General features: G+C 39.4%; 1 protein-coding gene across 1 annotated transcript in view; it reads left to right on the top strand.

Annotated features, from left to right (window-relative positions):
• PINX1 (PIN2 (TERF1) interacting telomerase inhibitor 1) overlaps nucleotides 1–16,486 on the top strand; it is an 85,503-nt gene that overhangs the window by 20,137 nt on the left and 48,880 nt on the right. Inside the window, exons 5-6 of the mRNA XM_041767650.1 lie at nucleotides 3,949–4,041; nucleotides 10,554–10,630. Of these exons, the coding sequence (XP_041623584.1) occupies nucleotides 3,949–4,041; nucleotides 10,554–10,630 (170 nt within the window). The remainder of the gene's footprint in view (nucleotides 1–3,948; nucleotides 4,042–10,553; nucleotides 10,631–16,486) is intronic.

Genomic DNA, 16,486 nt, shown 5'->3' with positions numbered 1-16,486 from the left:
GCTTTGCATGACTATAGTCATTGAGGCAGAAGCTTTTGAGTCTGGGGCTCTCTTTCTTCTTCAAGGGATCCACACATTCATCCTTGAAGAGGGAAAAAGAGCTGACTTCACACTTTGGTATTATAACTTTCTCCTTCATGTACTGAATTAGAGAAAACTTTGTAACTTACTAGGTGATAGAATTATTAAGAAATTAGCAGCTTCAAGATTCCAAAAAGAAAGCCACGAGATTCTTTTTTTTTTTTTTTGTAGGTACTAAGGAAAGAAAGCTTTTTGAGCAACTTGCTTTTGAGATTTAACAGTGATAGCTAATAAATTACCTTTTCTCTTTGATGGTATCATGATTACTTTTTTCTGAGAAATAGCATTGTAGTTGCAAAAACTCTGGCTTGGGATAGAATCACTGTTCTATGTGCTAATTGCTGAGGCTAAGCACAGACAGGCCTTCGTGGTGTATTCCCAGAAATACAGTCAGCGAAATGACCCAGGGAACCCTGTATTATTTGTCAAGAAGGCAGAGAGTGAGTAAGGACTTCCAGGTGGTAGCCCTTTGTCCTCATGCAGCCCTGTCCACAGGTCCATCTGTGCAGGTTGATTCTTCTGTGCATAAGACAAGTAGAAGGCAGAGGGGAAGTAGTTCCACCTCGAGACCACTAGAGGGTGCCAGTAGCCTTGCAGCAGGCACAGAGCCTGTCAGAAACCAGGTGCTGGAATGCCTTTAGAATATTCCTTTAAGGGAAGACCTGGCCGAGGAATGGACCTGAAGAACTAATAGGTTATTTTTCTGCCATGTAATCCTTAGTAAATACAATATCTTCATTCAAGTGAATTTTTGTTCATATTACACGTATTCAAGCTGAAAAGCAGATGGCCCAATAACCTCTTAACATTTTTCTACCATAATATTTTTACTTCCTTAAGACTGTTTACAAATTCACACAGTACGCCTTTTAACTAAGCAGAGATTCCATACCATCCTCTTCCTAGAATCCTGCAAAGATTCTAGACATAACCCTTATTTTCTGGTGGGGCATAAAACTCCGTATATCCTTCAAAATTTCATTTTTAGGAATATTTTATTAATTAGTTCTCTCTACCAGACTGAACTTCGCTTTTTTGGCAGACTGACTTCATGGCTTTAGGAAATGTTTGTTACTTCCCTCAGATAGTCTGTCCTTTGTGATTTTAAAGATTTCTGAAAATAAACTGGGATGCCGATCTCTTGTTAAGGACAGGGATCTTCAAGGGTTTTTTGTATACATTTTGAAAACCAGTATGTCCTGTCTCACATTTTTTAGAGCAACATCTGTAAGGTTTTTAATCATAGTTTTAGATAGTTGCAAAGAATATCATTTCTGGCCTATTGGGAAATATTGGCATTTTAAGACAAAACCCTTACATCAGTCTCAGATGTATCCAGTGGATGATAAATACTAGAGCTATTTGATATCCATTGTCACGTATTTAGAAATACACCCAGCAAGCCCTTTGGTAGTTAGAACTATTATATTTCTTAATTCCCTTTCCTCTGAAACAGTGTTTCCATTGCATATACCCCATAGCATTTTATGTTAAGATGTCCTTTTTTTGCTTAAACTTTTTAGAATTCATCATCGTATTCTATTTCAATGCCCAAAACACATACATAGAAATTTTTGGTTTATTTCTAATGACCCCAAGGTTTTAGGAGTGAATATTTTTTCTGTGGATTAAGTTGTCATTATATCAGTAGATTACAATTAATAAAACTGGGAGGCATTATAAATTTTGATAAATAATTATTATAACAGTAAAATCTTTATGGAAATGCATCTCTGGGTGAGATACATTGGTGTGGGGAGGGAGCTGGTCTTGCTGCTTTGACTAAAGGTTGCTTCCTAGTACTTTGGCCTGTGCCTTATTTATTCCTGGTAAGAGAAGAGTCACACCTCTCTTGAAAAGTGAGGGAAGAACATGTGAGAGAAGTGGAGGAGGAAAGGCAGATTGCTGCATCCACTCAGAATCCGAGCAGCTTGGAGAAAGAATACATATGGACTAGTAGATAGAGACCGATTCCCCTAAGATCTAGCTGTCTATGCTCCATATACTGTGGGAAGTCTGTGTCCTTGGCAGAGGGAAAAGCTCCCCCGGTGATGCTTACTGTCCTCTGAAGTGCAGGAGCAGCTCTGTTGGGGATGCAGTGTAGTGGTAAGAATGTGGACTATCACTCATACCCACCTGGGTTTGGATCCCTTCAGAGCCTCCTCCTATGTGTGCCATATTTAATCCCTCTGGGCTTCAGTGTCTTTCTTTGAAGTCAATTTAATTATCATGGCTTCTACCCTGTAGGATGATTGTGAAGTGAACTGCAAGAATGCATAGAAAGCTCTTAGTTCAGTGCCTTGTACTTCTTTATTAATAAGCTTTCAGTTGATAAGAGCTATCATCTAAGCTCCGAACTTACTAAGTGACTTATGTTTGGAACACCAGAATTAAGAATATTATGAGCCTTAAGTGTTTGACCTCCAAAAGATGAGAAAAATTTACTTGTGGGATGTCTGAAAAAAAACCCAAGCTCTTGAAAAGTGACTGCAGAAGAGAAGGTTTCAGGTTGGTGCTATAATTAACCCATGCCAGGCATTGTTTGAAACCTTAAAATATCTGTCTTTACATCCTTTGGATCGTTACTTTATAATCCATATTGTTTGTAAAATCGCTAATTTCAGGATGCCTGGGTGGCTCAGCAGTTGGGTGCCAGCCTTCGGCTCAGGTTGTGATCCTGGGATCCAGGATTGGGCTCCCTGCGAGGAGCCTGCTTCTCCCTCTGCCTGTGTCTGTGCCTCTCTCTCTCAGTCCATGTCTCTCATGAATAAATAAATAAGTCTTTAAAAAATTTTAAAAAAACACTAATTTCTGGAAAGGATTACAGCTAACTACCATAACATTCAGTGGGCATGTGCTGGTTTTGCCCGAGTATTAAGGTGAAAATTTCCTTTCCCCCCTTTCTCTAACTTTGTGTCTGTAGTTCTTTTTTTTTTTTTTTTTTTTTTAATAAATGTCATTTTGCAGTTCTTTTTTTTTTTTTTTAATTTTTATTTACTTATGATAGTCACACAGAGAGAGAGAGAGAGAGAGAGAGAGAGAGGCAGAGACACAGGCAGAGGGAGAAGCAGGCTCCGTGCACCGGGAGCCCGACGTGGGATTCGATCCCGGGTCTCCAGGATCGCGCCCTGGGCCAAAGGCAGGCGCCAAACCGCTGCGCCACCCAGGGATCCCTGTAGTTCTTTTTTTTTAGCCTTCATGCATATATGTGTGTGTATCTGTGTGTAGTTCTATGGAATTTATCGTGTATAAAATCATGTAATCATCACCATGGTTAAGATACAGGATTGTTTTATTACCACAAAAGAGCTGCCTCATGCTGCCCCTTCATATTCACACTCATTTTCCACCCCTCCAACCCCAGCACTCCTCATCCCTGTCTGGCTCTATAATTTCGTCATTTTGAGAATGTTATATAAATGGAACATACAGTGGGTAGATTGACCTTTGTCACAAAGCACGACTCCCTTGAGGTCCACCCCAAACCCTTTTTATTGTTGTGTAATGTTTCAGTTGAAGGATGCACCATAATTTGCTTAGCCATTCACCCATTGAGGGAATTCTGGGTAATTTCTAGTATTTTACTATGATAAAGATAAGGCTACTATGAACCTCGTGTGTAGGCTTTTGTGTAAACACAAGTTTTCATTTCTCTTCCTCGAGGATTTTACAAATTTTGTGTGAATGGTCATGCTTGATTCATAGTAGACAGTTTAAGAAGAATATTTCTAATCATTTGATTGGAGTTCAGTAATAAATGACAGGACTCCTAAAGGTTTCATTTAAATAAGACCATGTCATTGTAAGAGAATAAATGAGAGTGGATTACATTGAGTCAGAGTTTAATACTTTTCATTCTTTTTTAAGATTCCTCAGACAACAAAGAGAAGAAAACTTTCAGCCTCGAAGAAAAGTCCAAAATCTCCAAAAACCGTGTTCATTATATGAAATTCACAAAAGGTAAAATTAAGCAGTTCTTTATTTGTTGTTGAAATCTGTGTTCATGGTAGGTTTCTTAAAGCATTTTTAGCTTTCACCAAATTTTTAGCTCCTCCCCCCCCTTTTAAAGATTTTATTTATTCATGAGAGACACAGAGAGAGAGAGAGAAAGGTGCAGAGACACAGAGAGAGAAGCAGGCTCCATGCAGGGAGCCCGACATGGGACTTGATTCCAGGTCCCCAGGATCATGCCCTGAGCCAAACCGCTGAGCTACCCGGGCTACCCCCTTTCTTTTTTTTTTAAGATTTCATTATTTATGAGAGACAGAGAGAGAGGGGCAGAGACATAGGCAGAGGGAGAAGTAGGCTCCCCATGGGGAACCTGATGCAAGACTTTATCCCAGGATCCTGGGATTACAACCTGAGCCAAACGCAGACATTCAACCACTGAGCCACCTAGGTGCTCCAACTTTCATATTTTACGTGCAAAATGGACAAGTAGGGATGGACTAACTGGTTTGATCTAAAGCAGTGCTAAAGTTTTAGCATCTATTGTGAATCACCTGGAGATCTAGTTAAAGTGCGGATTCATTAGCTCCGACGTGGGACCCCATATTTAGCTTTAGACTATATGCAAGTCCTCTGGCAAAGCTGGAAGCAGAAGTCAACCTGCTGTGTAAGGAGAACAGAGACTTTTTGTGGCTAGGTCAGAAAATAATCTTAATTCCATGCTCAACATCTTTAGTTATATTTTCTTGTTTTTGAGGAATCTCCCTCCCAAGCTGACTCACATTATTCTACACCATTCTGGCATTGAATGGAGTGTTAACTTAGACATTCCATGGTCATTGCAAAGTAGCTTTAGAAAATGTTTTTGAGAACTGGGTAGCCAGTGAATCCTAATGTCCTCTATTAACACCTTCCCTCTCCCTTCCCAATATTGCAGCCAGTTGCAAGTGTAGTTGTCCTGTGTAACCACGAGGTGGCAGTCTGGTATTAGTAAGAAACAATTTAACTTGAACCTTTCAACTACCCTCCCCCCCATGTTTTCCTATGAAACAGTATTGTGTATTAAGTACACTTTCCAGGTAAAAGCCTATTTATCACATACTATACTTCAAGTATAAATATGAATGTAATCCTGTTGTGGTAATCTAGATACCATATGATGGCTCTTCTATGGGGCACACCTTTTTTTTTTTTAAGATTTTATTTATTTATTCATGAGAGACACAGAGAGGCAAAGACATAGGCAGAGGGAGAAACAGGATCCCTATAGGGAGCTCTATGTGGGACTTGATCCTGGAACTCCAGGATCACTCCCTGAGTTGAAGGCTCAACCGCTAAGCCACCCAGGTACCCCCTGGATGTGCCTTTCTACCTCCATAGGCTGAGAAACACACATCCCTTTGCTTTAGTCTAGTTAGTATGATTGGGAATTCCCTGACTCCTAGAACCTGCCTGAATAGCAGTGGGAGCTGGAATTCCCACTAGTCTGTTAATGGTGGTTCTTATTTGGGGTCAGAACCCCAAAAGGTTGGTCTGGGTTTGGTTTAAGTGAGAACCCATGGCAGAGCTAAATGGAGTTGGGAGCTGAATAGCTTCAGAACATGTACAAGGAGAGATGGGCATTTTCTGTTTCCCTCTCCCAGCCGGTATGGTTTTTGTATGGCTCTTCATGTTATCCCCTCTCCTTTCTCTCAGGCTAGGCCCTTTTTTGTTGTTTTCCTGTATGGTTTCTGATCAGGGTTTCTCTCTACTCCTGACCCTCTGCAGAACAGAAGACAGTTCCTGCTGGCTCCTCAGTCTTTCTGAGTACAGGCTAAATTGCCACTTTATAACCAGTCCTTAAATAATCCCTCTTTTTTCATTAGAATCTATAGGAGAAAAAGATATAGCAGAAAGATGCTGAGCCAATTAAACTAAAAGTGGCTTGTAACTTTTAGATGGTAGGGCAGCCTTCTAAGCTTTCACCTTAGCAAATCCAGTTTCCCTTTAGTACCTAACTACATGCATGATTTCACCTGAAGCATTTGCTGCAGTTGGGATAAACCTCTGTAATCTACTTTAATCTAATGGATGCTGGGAGTATCTGCTTTCTATTTCTAGTTAAGCCACTCCCTTGCCAGGTGACCCTGTCAGCCTGTTTGGTGTGTTATGCCTTCACTTTCTTGGAATGAGGTTTGCTGATTTATTAGCTTTGCTTGGGGAGAAGGGGGGCGTTGGTATACAGGGAAGAGGGTTCAAGATACATAGTCAGAAAGGAAGCAGAGGAGATTGAGTGGGAAAATAGAGGAAATGCAGTTTGGGGAATGAGTGGAAAAGGTGGGAAAATGAGGCAGAAATCCAGGTACTGAAGAAAATAATTATTTACTATCTTAACAAGCCATGGAGAAAGAATAGAGTTCTCTCATTTAAAGTCTTTCCTTGTACAGCAGTTGTTCTGGATATGAATGAGAAACCTTAAGTTGTCTCTAAGGTGGATGATCTTCTCAGATCACAGGGATCCTGGGTGCTGCATTACTCTCTCAGATCACTTCAGCATTTACCTTCTTCCAGACTCTGCTTCTACTGTTACAACATGAGGAAAGATTTTTAAATCATTATTGGGTCCTAAAGTAGGTCCCATTTTATGACTTCTCAGAAATGACCCATTTTATGGAACTTTTGGTTGTTCAGCATAATGGATGATAAACACTTTAGCCTGCCAGTAGGCTCCTAGTGAATGTAACTCATTCACTTCTTTGATGAGGATGATTTATACTGTAACTCGCATCCGTGGTCCAGAGACTAAAACATGGGAAGATGGTATTATACATAGCTTGGTGGGAAGAATGAAGACAAAAATTTGACTTTAGTGAGATTCCAGTAGCACATAGCAATGTAAAATTTGCTACCGCCTACCTATCAGCTATATCATTTTCATTCTGATACATGTTTCTTTCTTGAGTCCCAAATTTATGATTTTAATTTAATGATGAAACAATTTATTATCTAATTCAAAAGTTCGTATCATTCATGTTTGTTTAAAAAGCCTAAACTTGCATGCAGTTTCTTTTAATTCGAAAAATGTTTGTCAGGGCCCTGTCTTCTCCTTAGGGAGAGGAAAAGATCAAATTCTACAAAACCGTTTTTAAAGGTTTTAATATATAGTGCAAAGTTATCAAGAGAGCATTGCTCTCTGCCTCCTGGCAGTTGTATGGTGGGTGGAAGAAAGGGGCAGGAACTGTGGTTGCGCAGCTTCATCCTGGTGATTGTACTCAGACTTCTTACTCTTGTGACCATTGGCAATATTTGCTTCTTAAACACAGAACCTGCCTGGACAGCACATGACCTGGCGGCTGGCTCCTAGCCTGGACACACAGACTGTATAGTACTCCTAGCTTGCTTCCTCCCCATAGCCTCTGCTAGTGATGGGTGTAGCTTTTCCTCTTGAGATTCTTTTGCCGTTTAAATCTAAAATAGCACCACTGCAGGCAGTGAAAAAATTCTGGCTGTTCTGTTGGTTGTAAGGGTCTCACTTATTTCACCCCCCCTACTCCAGATTCCTTCAGCTTGCCTGGTGTTCTGACGTCACCCTTTCAGTGCTACCGCCATAGTCTTCTGACCTGGGCTTATTATTGGTCCCATGTATTTTCCTTAAAAACAGAACTCAAAATATAACATATGTTGTATCCTTCTTGACTGGGGAATGCAAATGAATTTTCCAAGCAAGTGAAGCTACCTACAAATACCTAAACTGTTGTTTTTATTTTAACAAATGTATGTATTTCTCCCACCTGTATTTCCTGGCCCTCACCCCATTACCCTGAGTAGAAAACTCAAGTTTCTTTTTTCCCCCCCAGGCTTTGTTCTAATATGGTACTATAGTACTGTGTTTTTTTTTCTAGAACGTTTTGGGTTCTATATGAGTTTTGCCCTTAAAGTACGAGGTTCTAAATCTCTGTGCTCTTTCTTCTTCTTCTTCTTTTTCTTTCTTTTTTTTTTTAAATCTCTGTGCTTCTTAAGTCCTTATATTTTTTTGTAGTTTCATTTGCTTCCCATGTGAACCTCTTGGTGTCATAGATGTATCTGGCGGTAGATGTAGCGGTACCATCCCCCCTTCCTTTGCCATTTTGATGGACTGGAAAACCTCATCATGACTATTAGAAACACAGCCAAAAAAGATCATCAAGAACTCTTCTGTGAAAGCACCCACTCATCCTTTTATGGACTTGGTGACATCAGCTTGGCCACTGGAAGCATTTTTTCCTAGTTCTCAAAATGTTATGGCCAATTAAAGACTAGCAGATAGATGAACCAAATCCAGACAGATAACATGTAATTCCTATTGTGTTCTGTTTTTGATTGTCATTTTCTTTAACATCTAAGTTTATCAGCAGTATTTTCTGGGAGTTGACCTTAATTCAGAACTGAGACCAATAAGCTTTCAAACTCAGTTTTAGTATATTAATATTTATTCAAAAGTGGCCATAATTTTATAACATTTATAAACTATTCAACAGGTACCATTAACTAATAACTGTTTCAGTATCACTTCTATCTTCAGATTTTGTTTTTTTTTTTTTTTTTTTTTTTTTTATCTTCAGATTTTGATCTTTAAGTTTCTTTCCATTGGTCTCTGACTCTTAATTCTTCTCTGTGTTTTGTTTTCCAGATCAAATCCAGAGCAAGGCCTGTAGCAATCCTGGTTTCTACACTTACTTAAGTGAACTTTGCTAAAGGATAAATATTTCTGATACAGGAACCTCTCACCAAAACCTTAGAAACAATTGCACCTTCATTGGTACAGCTTACCGTCTCCCCCAGCTTGGCAGTTTGCCCTATGTTTAGATTTGTTTTCAATCTCTGCACATTCATAGTGTGACATCCTGTTCTAGAATTGTGATCTTGCATGTACCCTCCCTTCCTCAGTCCCTCTAACATTCCTTTTAATTGAATTGCTTTAAAAGAAATCTTAATTTGAGTCTGTTTTAGGTATCTGTTCCATTCCAGAAGGTAGGTTAGGGAAAGATGGCCGATACATATTTTGAACTAAGTATAGCTCCTTTTTCTGAAATAGAAATTGCCACCCTGAATGTGCTTAGCAGTGCAAAATGGGTTATGCCAATGACAAAGCTCAGAATAGATCTCTAGACCTCCTGAGGATTTGTCCCCTTCTCCCCACCATGACCAATTTTATTCCCCACTTTCTGATTCATTTTCTGTGCTCCATTCTGGGATATGTTTCTTTTATTTCTTAAGGAGGTTTCCTTTGGAGTCTTTTGTCTGGGTCTGCTTAATAATCAGAACCAGGAAGGCTTTGTTTCTAGCTCAGGGAGAAAGGAATAGCACAGAGCCCCCAGAGGAGCCTATCCTTCCTGATAGGAACAGGTTGTACTGACTGGACCATTGAATCTAGTACTGCTGCCTATGAAACTGGTTATGGCGCCTGGCTTTGCATTAAATCGAAGGGTGTTTTGTTTTTTAATTTCATGGAGTCACTGAGCAATATCATATTTGAATGCCCCAGTGATAGTCAGTGAACTAGAACCTTCTGGGTCATGCCATTACTTTGCCAAGTCAGTTTGCTACAGGAAACTAAGAAGACAAGTGAGTCTGTGACATTGGAACTCAGGCTTCCTACTCAGAACACAAATTCCTGTGTCTGACCCAGAGTCTCACTCCCCCAGAGCCTCAAGAATTTACATGTAGCAGTTACATTTTAAAATGCATTTACCATGTAGTTGACAAATGGGAATAGATTTGGTTGACTGCTCACAGTGTATTATTGGTAGAAGAGGAAATTCCAAAGAAGTGAATTTTAAATTAGTTGGTTTGTGGGTTTTGAAATTAAGTGAAAGAGTTTAGTGTTTTTAATAAGAATCATAGATCCTTTGGACAGTGCTTTGCCAGAAGCCATTTAATTTCCTGCTGTTATTATGTATCCTTTTACTTAAAGATGATAGAGCTATAATAGTAAAGAACGTTTTAAAGAGAAAAATCTGAAATCCTTTCACCCTTCTATAGTCATTTTTATTTGCATTTATTCTTCTAAAATTTTCATTCATTCAGTTATTAAGTTTCTATGTGTTAAAAATACAGTGTGCCCTCATTCCTGTGTGTTTAAAAGCTATGTAGCTAGCAGTGTTTTATTCTGATTTCATAATCTTAAGTAACTCATGTCTCTTTATAAATAGTATCTGTTTATAAATGGGGAATCTGGAGACCCAGAAGTCATACCTTAAAGGCATACCAGTAGTAGAGTTACCTTTAAAATCCAGTTTTCTTCTCATGCTACGTGCTCTTGATTGTTTCTGTGATTAGGAGAATATCAGGGGTTCTGGTTCTAAAATACTTACCTGAGTTTTAAATTTAATTTTATTTGTTAATTAAGGTGTTGTAGTCTGCACAGGGGAGGCAGAATATCAGTAGTTTACAAAATTGTTTCTTTTCCAAAACCCATTTTGCTTTCAGGATTGTCCTAGTTTATATTTATGTTCCTTATTTTAGGAAGAATGGCATTACTGAAAGGCGCCATGTTGTTTTTCTAGGGAAGGATCTATCATGTCGGAGCAAAACAGATCTTGACTGCATTTTTGGAAAAAGACAGAGTAAGAAGACTCCTGAGGTATTAAGCCACATACATTTGATATATGTTCTGTTTCAACACTGCTTGACTTTCTGTGCATAGAACTATTTATATGTTACCGGTAGTACTTTTTAGATAAACTTACCAAAAAACACTTTGAGAGGCTTCATATAGAAGCTAAATGTGATCCTCTCAATAATAATAGTTGGAAGTTAATTAATATATTTTACAAGAATTCTGAGAAAGGATATGGTTACCTGCTTTTTCCCTTGTGTGAGGACTAGAATAAACTTGGGGAGGAATGTCTTTGCTGGTTTATTCAAAGGGGAAAATGTCTCTCCTATTCCAGGAGAGAGGGGTGGTTGCATGTAGCGGTTTTGTTTGCTCTGCTTGGACTGTATAACTATTTGGGATATGGCTTGGGGAGGAACAATATCATGTATGTACTCCTCTTCTGGTCTATTCTCTTTTAAAAGCAATTTGAAAGTGTTAGGTCGTTTGGATATCAAAATAGAAGTTTTGAAATACGGGTTTCTGGAGATAAAGGGATAAAACTTTAAAATTGATGTTGTCTCCAAAAATCTGCCATTATGGTTGCTATAGCTATTACTCAACTAATCTGATATGTCCTACTTACAGTTTCTTTATTGGCTCCTAGCCAAGGCCCTTGGTGAGTGTAGAACAAAAAAAAAAAAAAAAAAAGACTTGTGTCATTTATTTCTGATTTTCTCTAGACCGACAGGAATTTTTCAGGACAGTAGCTATTTGTTACTTAATATTATTTTCAAAGACTCTAGTTATTAGAAATCGTGCTCGGTGATTTCCTCTGTGGGTTGGGATTAAATTCCATCTTTCAGCACTTTTTCTGCCTCTACACCTTTAGCGGTTGAGGACTGAGGAGGCAGGCCTGGGCCCCATTGGCTCGCTCAGGGGCGGTGTCTGTAAGTCTCTGCTGAGTCATGTCAAAGGCAGGTGGGTCATTAGGGAGGAGGTGTTCTGACATCAGGCCACACTGGATGCTTCATTCACTGAGAAGCTGATGGAAAGAACTAAGGATCATCAGACAGTTCTGCTTCTGGTCACACCTCTGCCCTTCAGTGGTTACTGTGTGACCTGGATTGGATAGGGCCCTTTGCCTTGTTCACTCAAGACTTTGTATCAGTCTTGTATGAGTCTTCCTCTTGAATCATTCTACTTTGGTCTTCCTCAGTAATTTCAGTATCCTCAAGGGTGTTCTAGCACATTTGCCCTGCCCTAACGATCCCCTCCCGTGGTCCCTACACCTTATACCTTTGCATCAGCCCATGGCCCACCCTGGATCTCTGATGATAACCTTTCTGTTCCAGGTCTCTCAGTCTTGGATCCCCACTATGCTGGCATTTCCAAATCCTTGCATTCTTGGATTATTTGACCTTCTTTTTCCTCCCTGCTGTCAGCCCCTCTGCCTGCAACCCTGGTCTTTTTTAGCACTCTCTTTGAAATTTTACAGTTGAACAGATCAGGGAAGGGTATTATAGATGGACTTTAAGTAGAACTTTAAAAGAACTTATGTGAAAAAAAATGAAAAAAAAATTAAAGAACTTATGTGGGTAAGCACAGGAAAGCTTTTTCTTAAAGGAGATTAGAGGTTTCTAATCCTCTGACAGATGTCTGTCAGTAAGTCCTGATGTTAGGTGCCGTGAGATTTTTCAGTACTATCGAGCATTTCTTGGCTTTTTTGTGGTGTAGTCATTCATGACCTTGTTGATGTGAGCCTGTATTTGAGGAGCTTCGGAAACAATTCCCTGGTACTAGCCTAGGGAAAAATCTATTATGGGCAATTGATGTGGAAGAGACCAGCCTTGATATAATACTGTGTTTCGTGTAGCATTTATATCCAGGTACTTCTTAATCTCTCATTTCAGCTTAAGACTTTCCTCTTGTTGCATTGAAAATCCTGATTGTTTGGTGAGGCAGTTTTATATCAAGGTGCGGTGCTTGGTCTGTCTGTAGAGTGTAACAGAACTTACACTGAGTTCCCTGAGGAACTTTAAAAAAATGCTAATACCAGGGTACCAGCCCAGACCAGTTAAATCCAAATTTGGGGTTAGGTACCCCTGGGGGTACAGCCCAGGAATAAGTATCAGAAGAAGAAAAACAGTTTTAATTTAAAATAAAACCTACCCAGACAACTCAAGTGATACTATCGAGTAAGGATTGGTATGTAACACTTGGGAGAGCTCCTGGCTTTCATGTTATGAATATTGCCTAGGACAGGGCTTCTGGAATCTTAATATGTACACAGACCATCTGGGAATTGTAGTAAATTGCAGATTCCAGTTCTTGAGGGTGGGTTGGGGCCCAAAGGTCTGCATTTCTGAGAAGCTCCCAGGTGATGCTGATGCTACTGGTCACACTGTTGCATGTACCACATGAACAGACAAAGCCTCTGTGATGTTTTACATTTAGCATATATCTATAGGCATATGTAAGATGAAATGTCTTTAATCACATTTTAAGATGCCAACTAAAAAGTATTTCTGTAAAGCAGATTCACTTTTTTTTAGTTTTTATTTAATTCTAGTTAGCACACGTGTAACATTAGTTTCAAGTATACAATATAGTGATTCGGCACTTCCATACAACACCCAGTGCTCATCACAAGGGCCCTCCCTAGCCCTATTTTATCCATCCCTCCACCCACCTCCTCTCTGGTGAGCATCAGTTTGTTCTGTATAGTTGAGAGTCAGTTTCTTGGTTTACCTCTCTGTGTAGTTTAAGTTTTAGATACGTTTGGATTTTCATATGGAGTTGGCTCTCTTGAGGCACACCCGTACCTTCCTTGAATAAGCTGTTGCTATGAAACCTTACCATGTTAGTTACAACAGTTCTTACAGCCAAGGGCAGGAGGCCTTTGATCAGATTTGTTTGAAAAAACCACCTCTTTTGGCTCCTGTTTGTAGTTGGAAGGAGTATCACTTTGTGTTTACTCCCTTGACCCCCATAGCAACATTGGCCTAGAATTTATATTTGGCATTGCCAAGGTAAAGGTGCTGCTGGAGGTCAAATACCTAAAGAATCCTAGACACTGTGGCAGTATTGATTGTTAACACAATAATCCCTTGTGGATGCTCTGGATAAGGAGCTGATACTGATCTTGTCTTTGCATCTAGATTTAAAGAACCTTGGGCATTGACCACATCTGGCTTGGGCAACATCCTATCTCTCACGTTAAGCCAAACTTACTGATATCTGTAATTCCTGATAGTTGTAATGATAGAAAAGAAACTACAACTTTATGAAGCATCTGTGTGCCAATCACTTGCTATCCACTTATGATAGTGTTTCATTTATCCCCAGAACAGTCCGATGAAATAGGCATTATTGTCACCTTTTTAGCAATGAGGAAACCAATGCTCAGAAGGACTTGTTGTTATGAAGGTCCAAGGTGGCACAAACAGGATTTAAATCCAGGTGCCTCTGACTCTAGAGTCATTGTCCTTTCTCCTCTACCTCAAAGTTAGTTAACTTTCCTGCCCCCCCCCCAAAAAAAATCTATGTTTAAATGATTTTAGTTATGCCTTAGAAGTTTTCTTTGAGATTTTTGTCAAAGGCATAAGTCATTAATACTTTATCATCATTTTGTGGGAAACTGGTTGGCTGTTACTCTCATATTGCTGAAAATAGTGGTTCAGTTTGCAAAACATCACTACCTTTCTGATGGGTTCAGAAGCATATTACAAATGCTTGGTCCAGCTTTGGAAACAATTATACTTTGCTGTTGGAACTGAATTAAGAGAGCTGGCTTGAGTTTCTAGAGCATAGATGTTATGTTATTTGTGCATTTTCTGGTCTCATGATTTGAAGGATCTGAATACATTTATATCCAAGAAACAGCTGCAGCCCTTTATTTTTTTTTTTCTCCTGTTTTTTTGCTTTAAAACTTTTAATTTTGGAGTAATTACAGATGGACAGAAAGTTGCAAGAAAGTTCAGAGGGGTTTCTTGTACCCTTCATCCAGTTATCCCAGGGGTTACATCTTACATAACTATAGCACAAAGTGAAAACAGGAAATTGAAATTGGTGTGTGTAGTTCTGTGTCACTTTATCACGTAAATAGATCCTGTAACCACTGTCTCAGTTAATTACAGAACTATTCCCTCACTGCAAAGATCTTCCTCAGACTACTCCCAGTCACCCCATCCCCTGCACCATCCTTAACTTCTGCAGCCACTACTGTCAACAAAATTATCTAAATCAAAATTGAATATTGTATGTATGAACCACATATTCTCTCACAATTATATGATGAGTCTTCTCACATCAATAATGAACAATACCCAGGTTTTAAGGGCTGAGCATAGTTTCTATGATCTACCTTGGGCACTTAGGCCGGTTAGATTTTATGTCTTCTGCTGGATTTTATGTCTTCTATCTTACATATCTTTAGAAAATGCCTTGTAGAAATCAGATTGTTTGATGTCTTTAAAGTCCAAAATGTATCAGAAGCCTGAGTGGCTCAGGTGGTTGAGCATCTGCCTTCGGCTCAGAGTGTGATCCTGGGATCCTAGGATCGAGTCCTGCATCAGGCTTCTGGCAGGAACCTCCCTCGGCCTATGTCTCCCTCTGCCTATATCTCTGCCTCTCTGTCTCTGTGTCTCTCATGAATAAATAAGTAAAATCTTTTTTTAAGAAAAAAAAAAAAGTCCAGATGTATCAATTAAGTTGTTTACTTGTATAATTTCAGAAGTCTATGAAACTGTAAAGTGATGTGTATCTATAAAGTGATACCATTATTACCTGACAGGTTTGTGGCATGTCAGTACAGCAGAGCTCCTTGGGGTACACTTCTTATAGTGGATTGGTGAACTCCTCTAAATTGCATGCAGAATTCTTGGGCACATGTACATGTAGGTATGGATATATAAAGTCCAACACTTTCATCAGATTTTCCAGGGAGTCCTTGATCCAAAAAGAATCATTAAAATCCAGTACTTTGCATTAAAAAAATCTCTTCCTAGTTTAAAAAAAAAATCACTTACAATGAAATTTTCTTTGTGTCGTAGGAGGGAGCCTTATGTCATGTAGAGGAACAGAGCCTTCCTGTCTCCAGGAACCTTACTCTTTCTTGGTGTTCAGTATTTCCTCCAGCCACAGAGCCTATCTAGAGGCACTGTTGCCCTGTTTGAATCTTGCTGTTCAGAACTACTTGCTTAAATAATGAGAGATCATCACAAGCTACCAGTTACTCAGAAAACTTTTAATAAACTGCTCTGTCTGGGAATGGTTGGTTGTATATTTTTAATTTCCAAGTCCCTTCCTTTCCCCATCATCTTTGTACTAGGAAGACAATAACTCTGGTTTGGAGTGCACCTAAATTGGAGATGTATGCACTTTTTATATGGAGACAAAGAAATGATCGAATATATTGAACTGAAATTACTAGGGAGCCCCCTGAGACCTGCAGCAGGTACTTGTGCTGGCCACTGCCTGCCAGGAGTTGTAGGGGAGAGAGAGAGAGAGAGAGAGAGAGAGAGTGTGTGTGTGTCTTCTCTCACTTGGTGTGGGAGTTGGAGACACTGAAAAACAAATTCCACTAGTTCCTATCTTGTTGAACTTCCTGATACTCCTTTTTTTTTCTTTGCTTCTCACTTTTTCCCTCCCCCACCTTCCCAGTTTCCTTCCTCTATCCAGCTTGTTTCCTGATTCAGCCTTATCACTAGCAAAAATACTCCTAAACCATATCAAGCATCGAGAATGTGTTACCAGCATTCCTCCTACTTTGTTTCTCTAAACAGCATGTTTCTGGCATAAGCTCTTGGCAAAATCATTGTCACTTTCTTCCCCCTCTGTAACCTGATTGAATTAGAAACCTTGGATTTCTTGCATGCTCCCCGGATACCCTAGGTAATGATC

This window comes from Vulpes lagopus, chromosome 8, assembly GCF_018345385.1.
Source record: "Vulpes lagopus strain Blue_001 chromosome 8, ASM1834538v1, whole genome shotgun sequence".
NCBI classification, from domain to species: Eukaryota; Metazoa; Chordata; class Mammalia; order Carnivora; family Canidae; genus Vulpes; species Vulpes lagopus.
The sequence above is the reverse complement of the archived record's forward strand: the minus strand, read 5'-3'. Positions and strand labels throughout refer to the sequence as shown.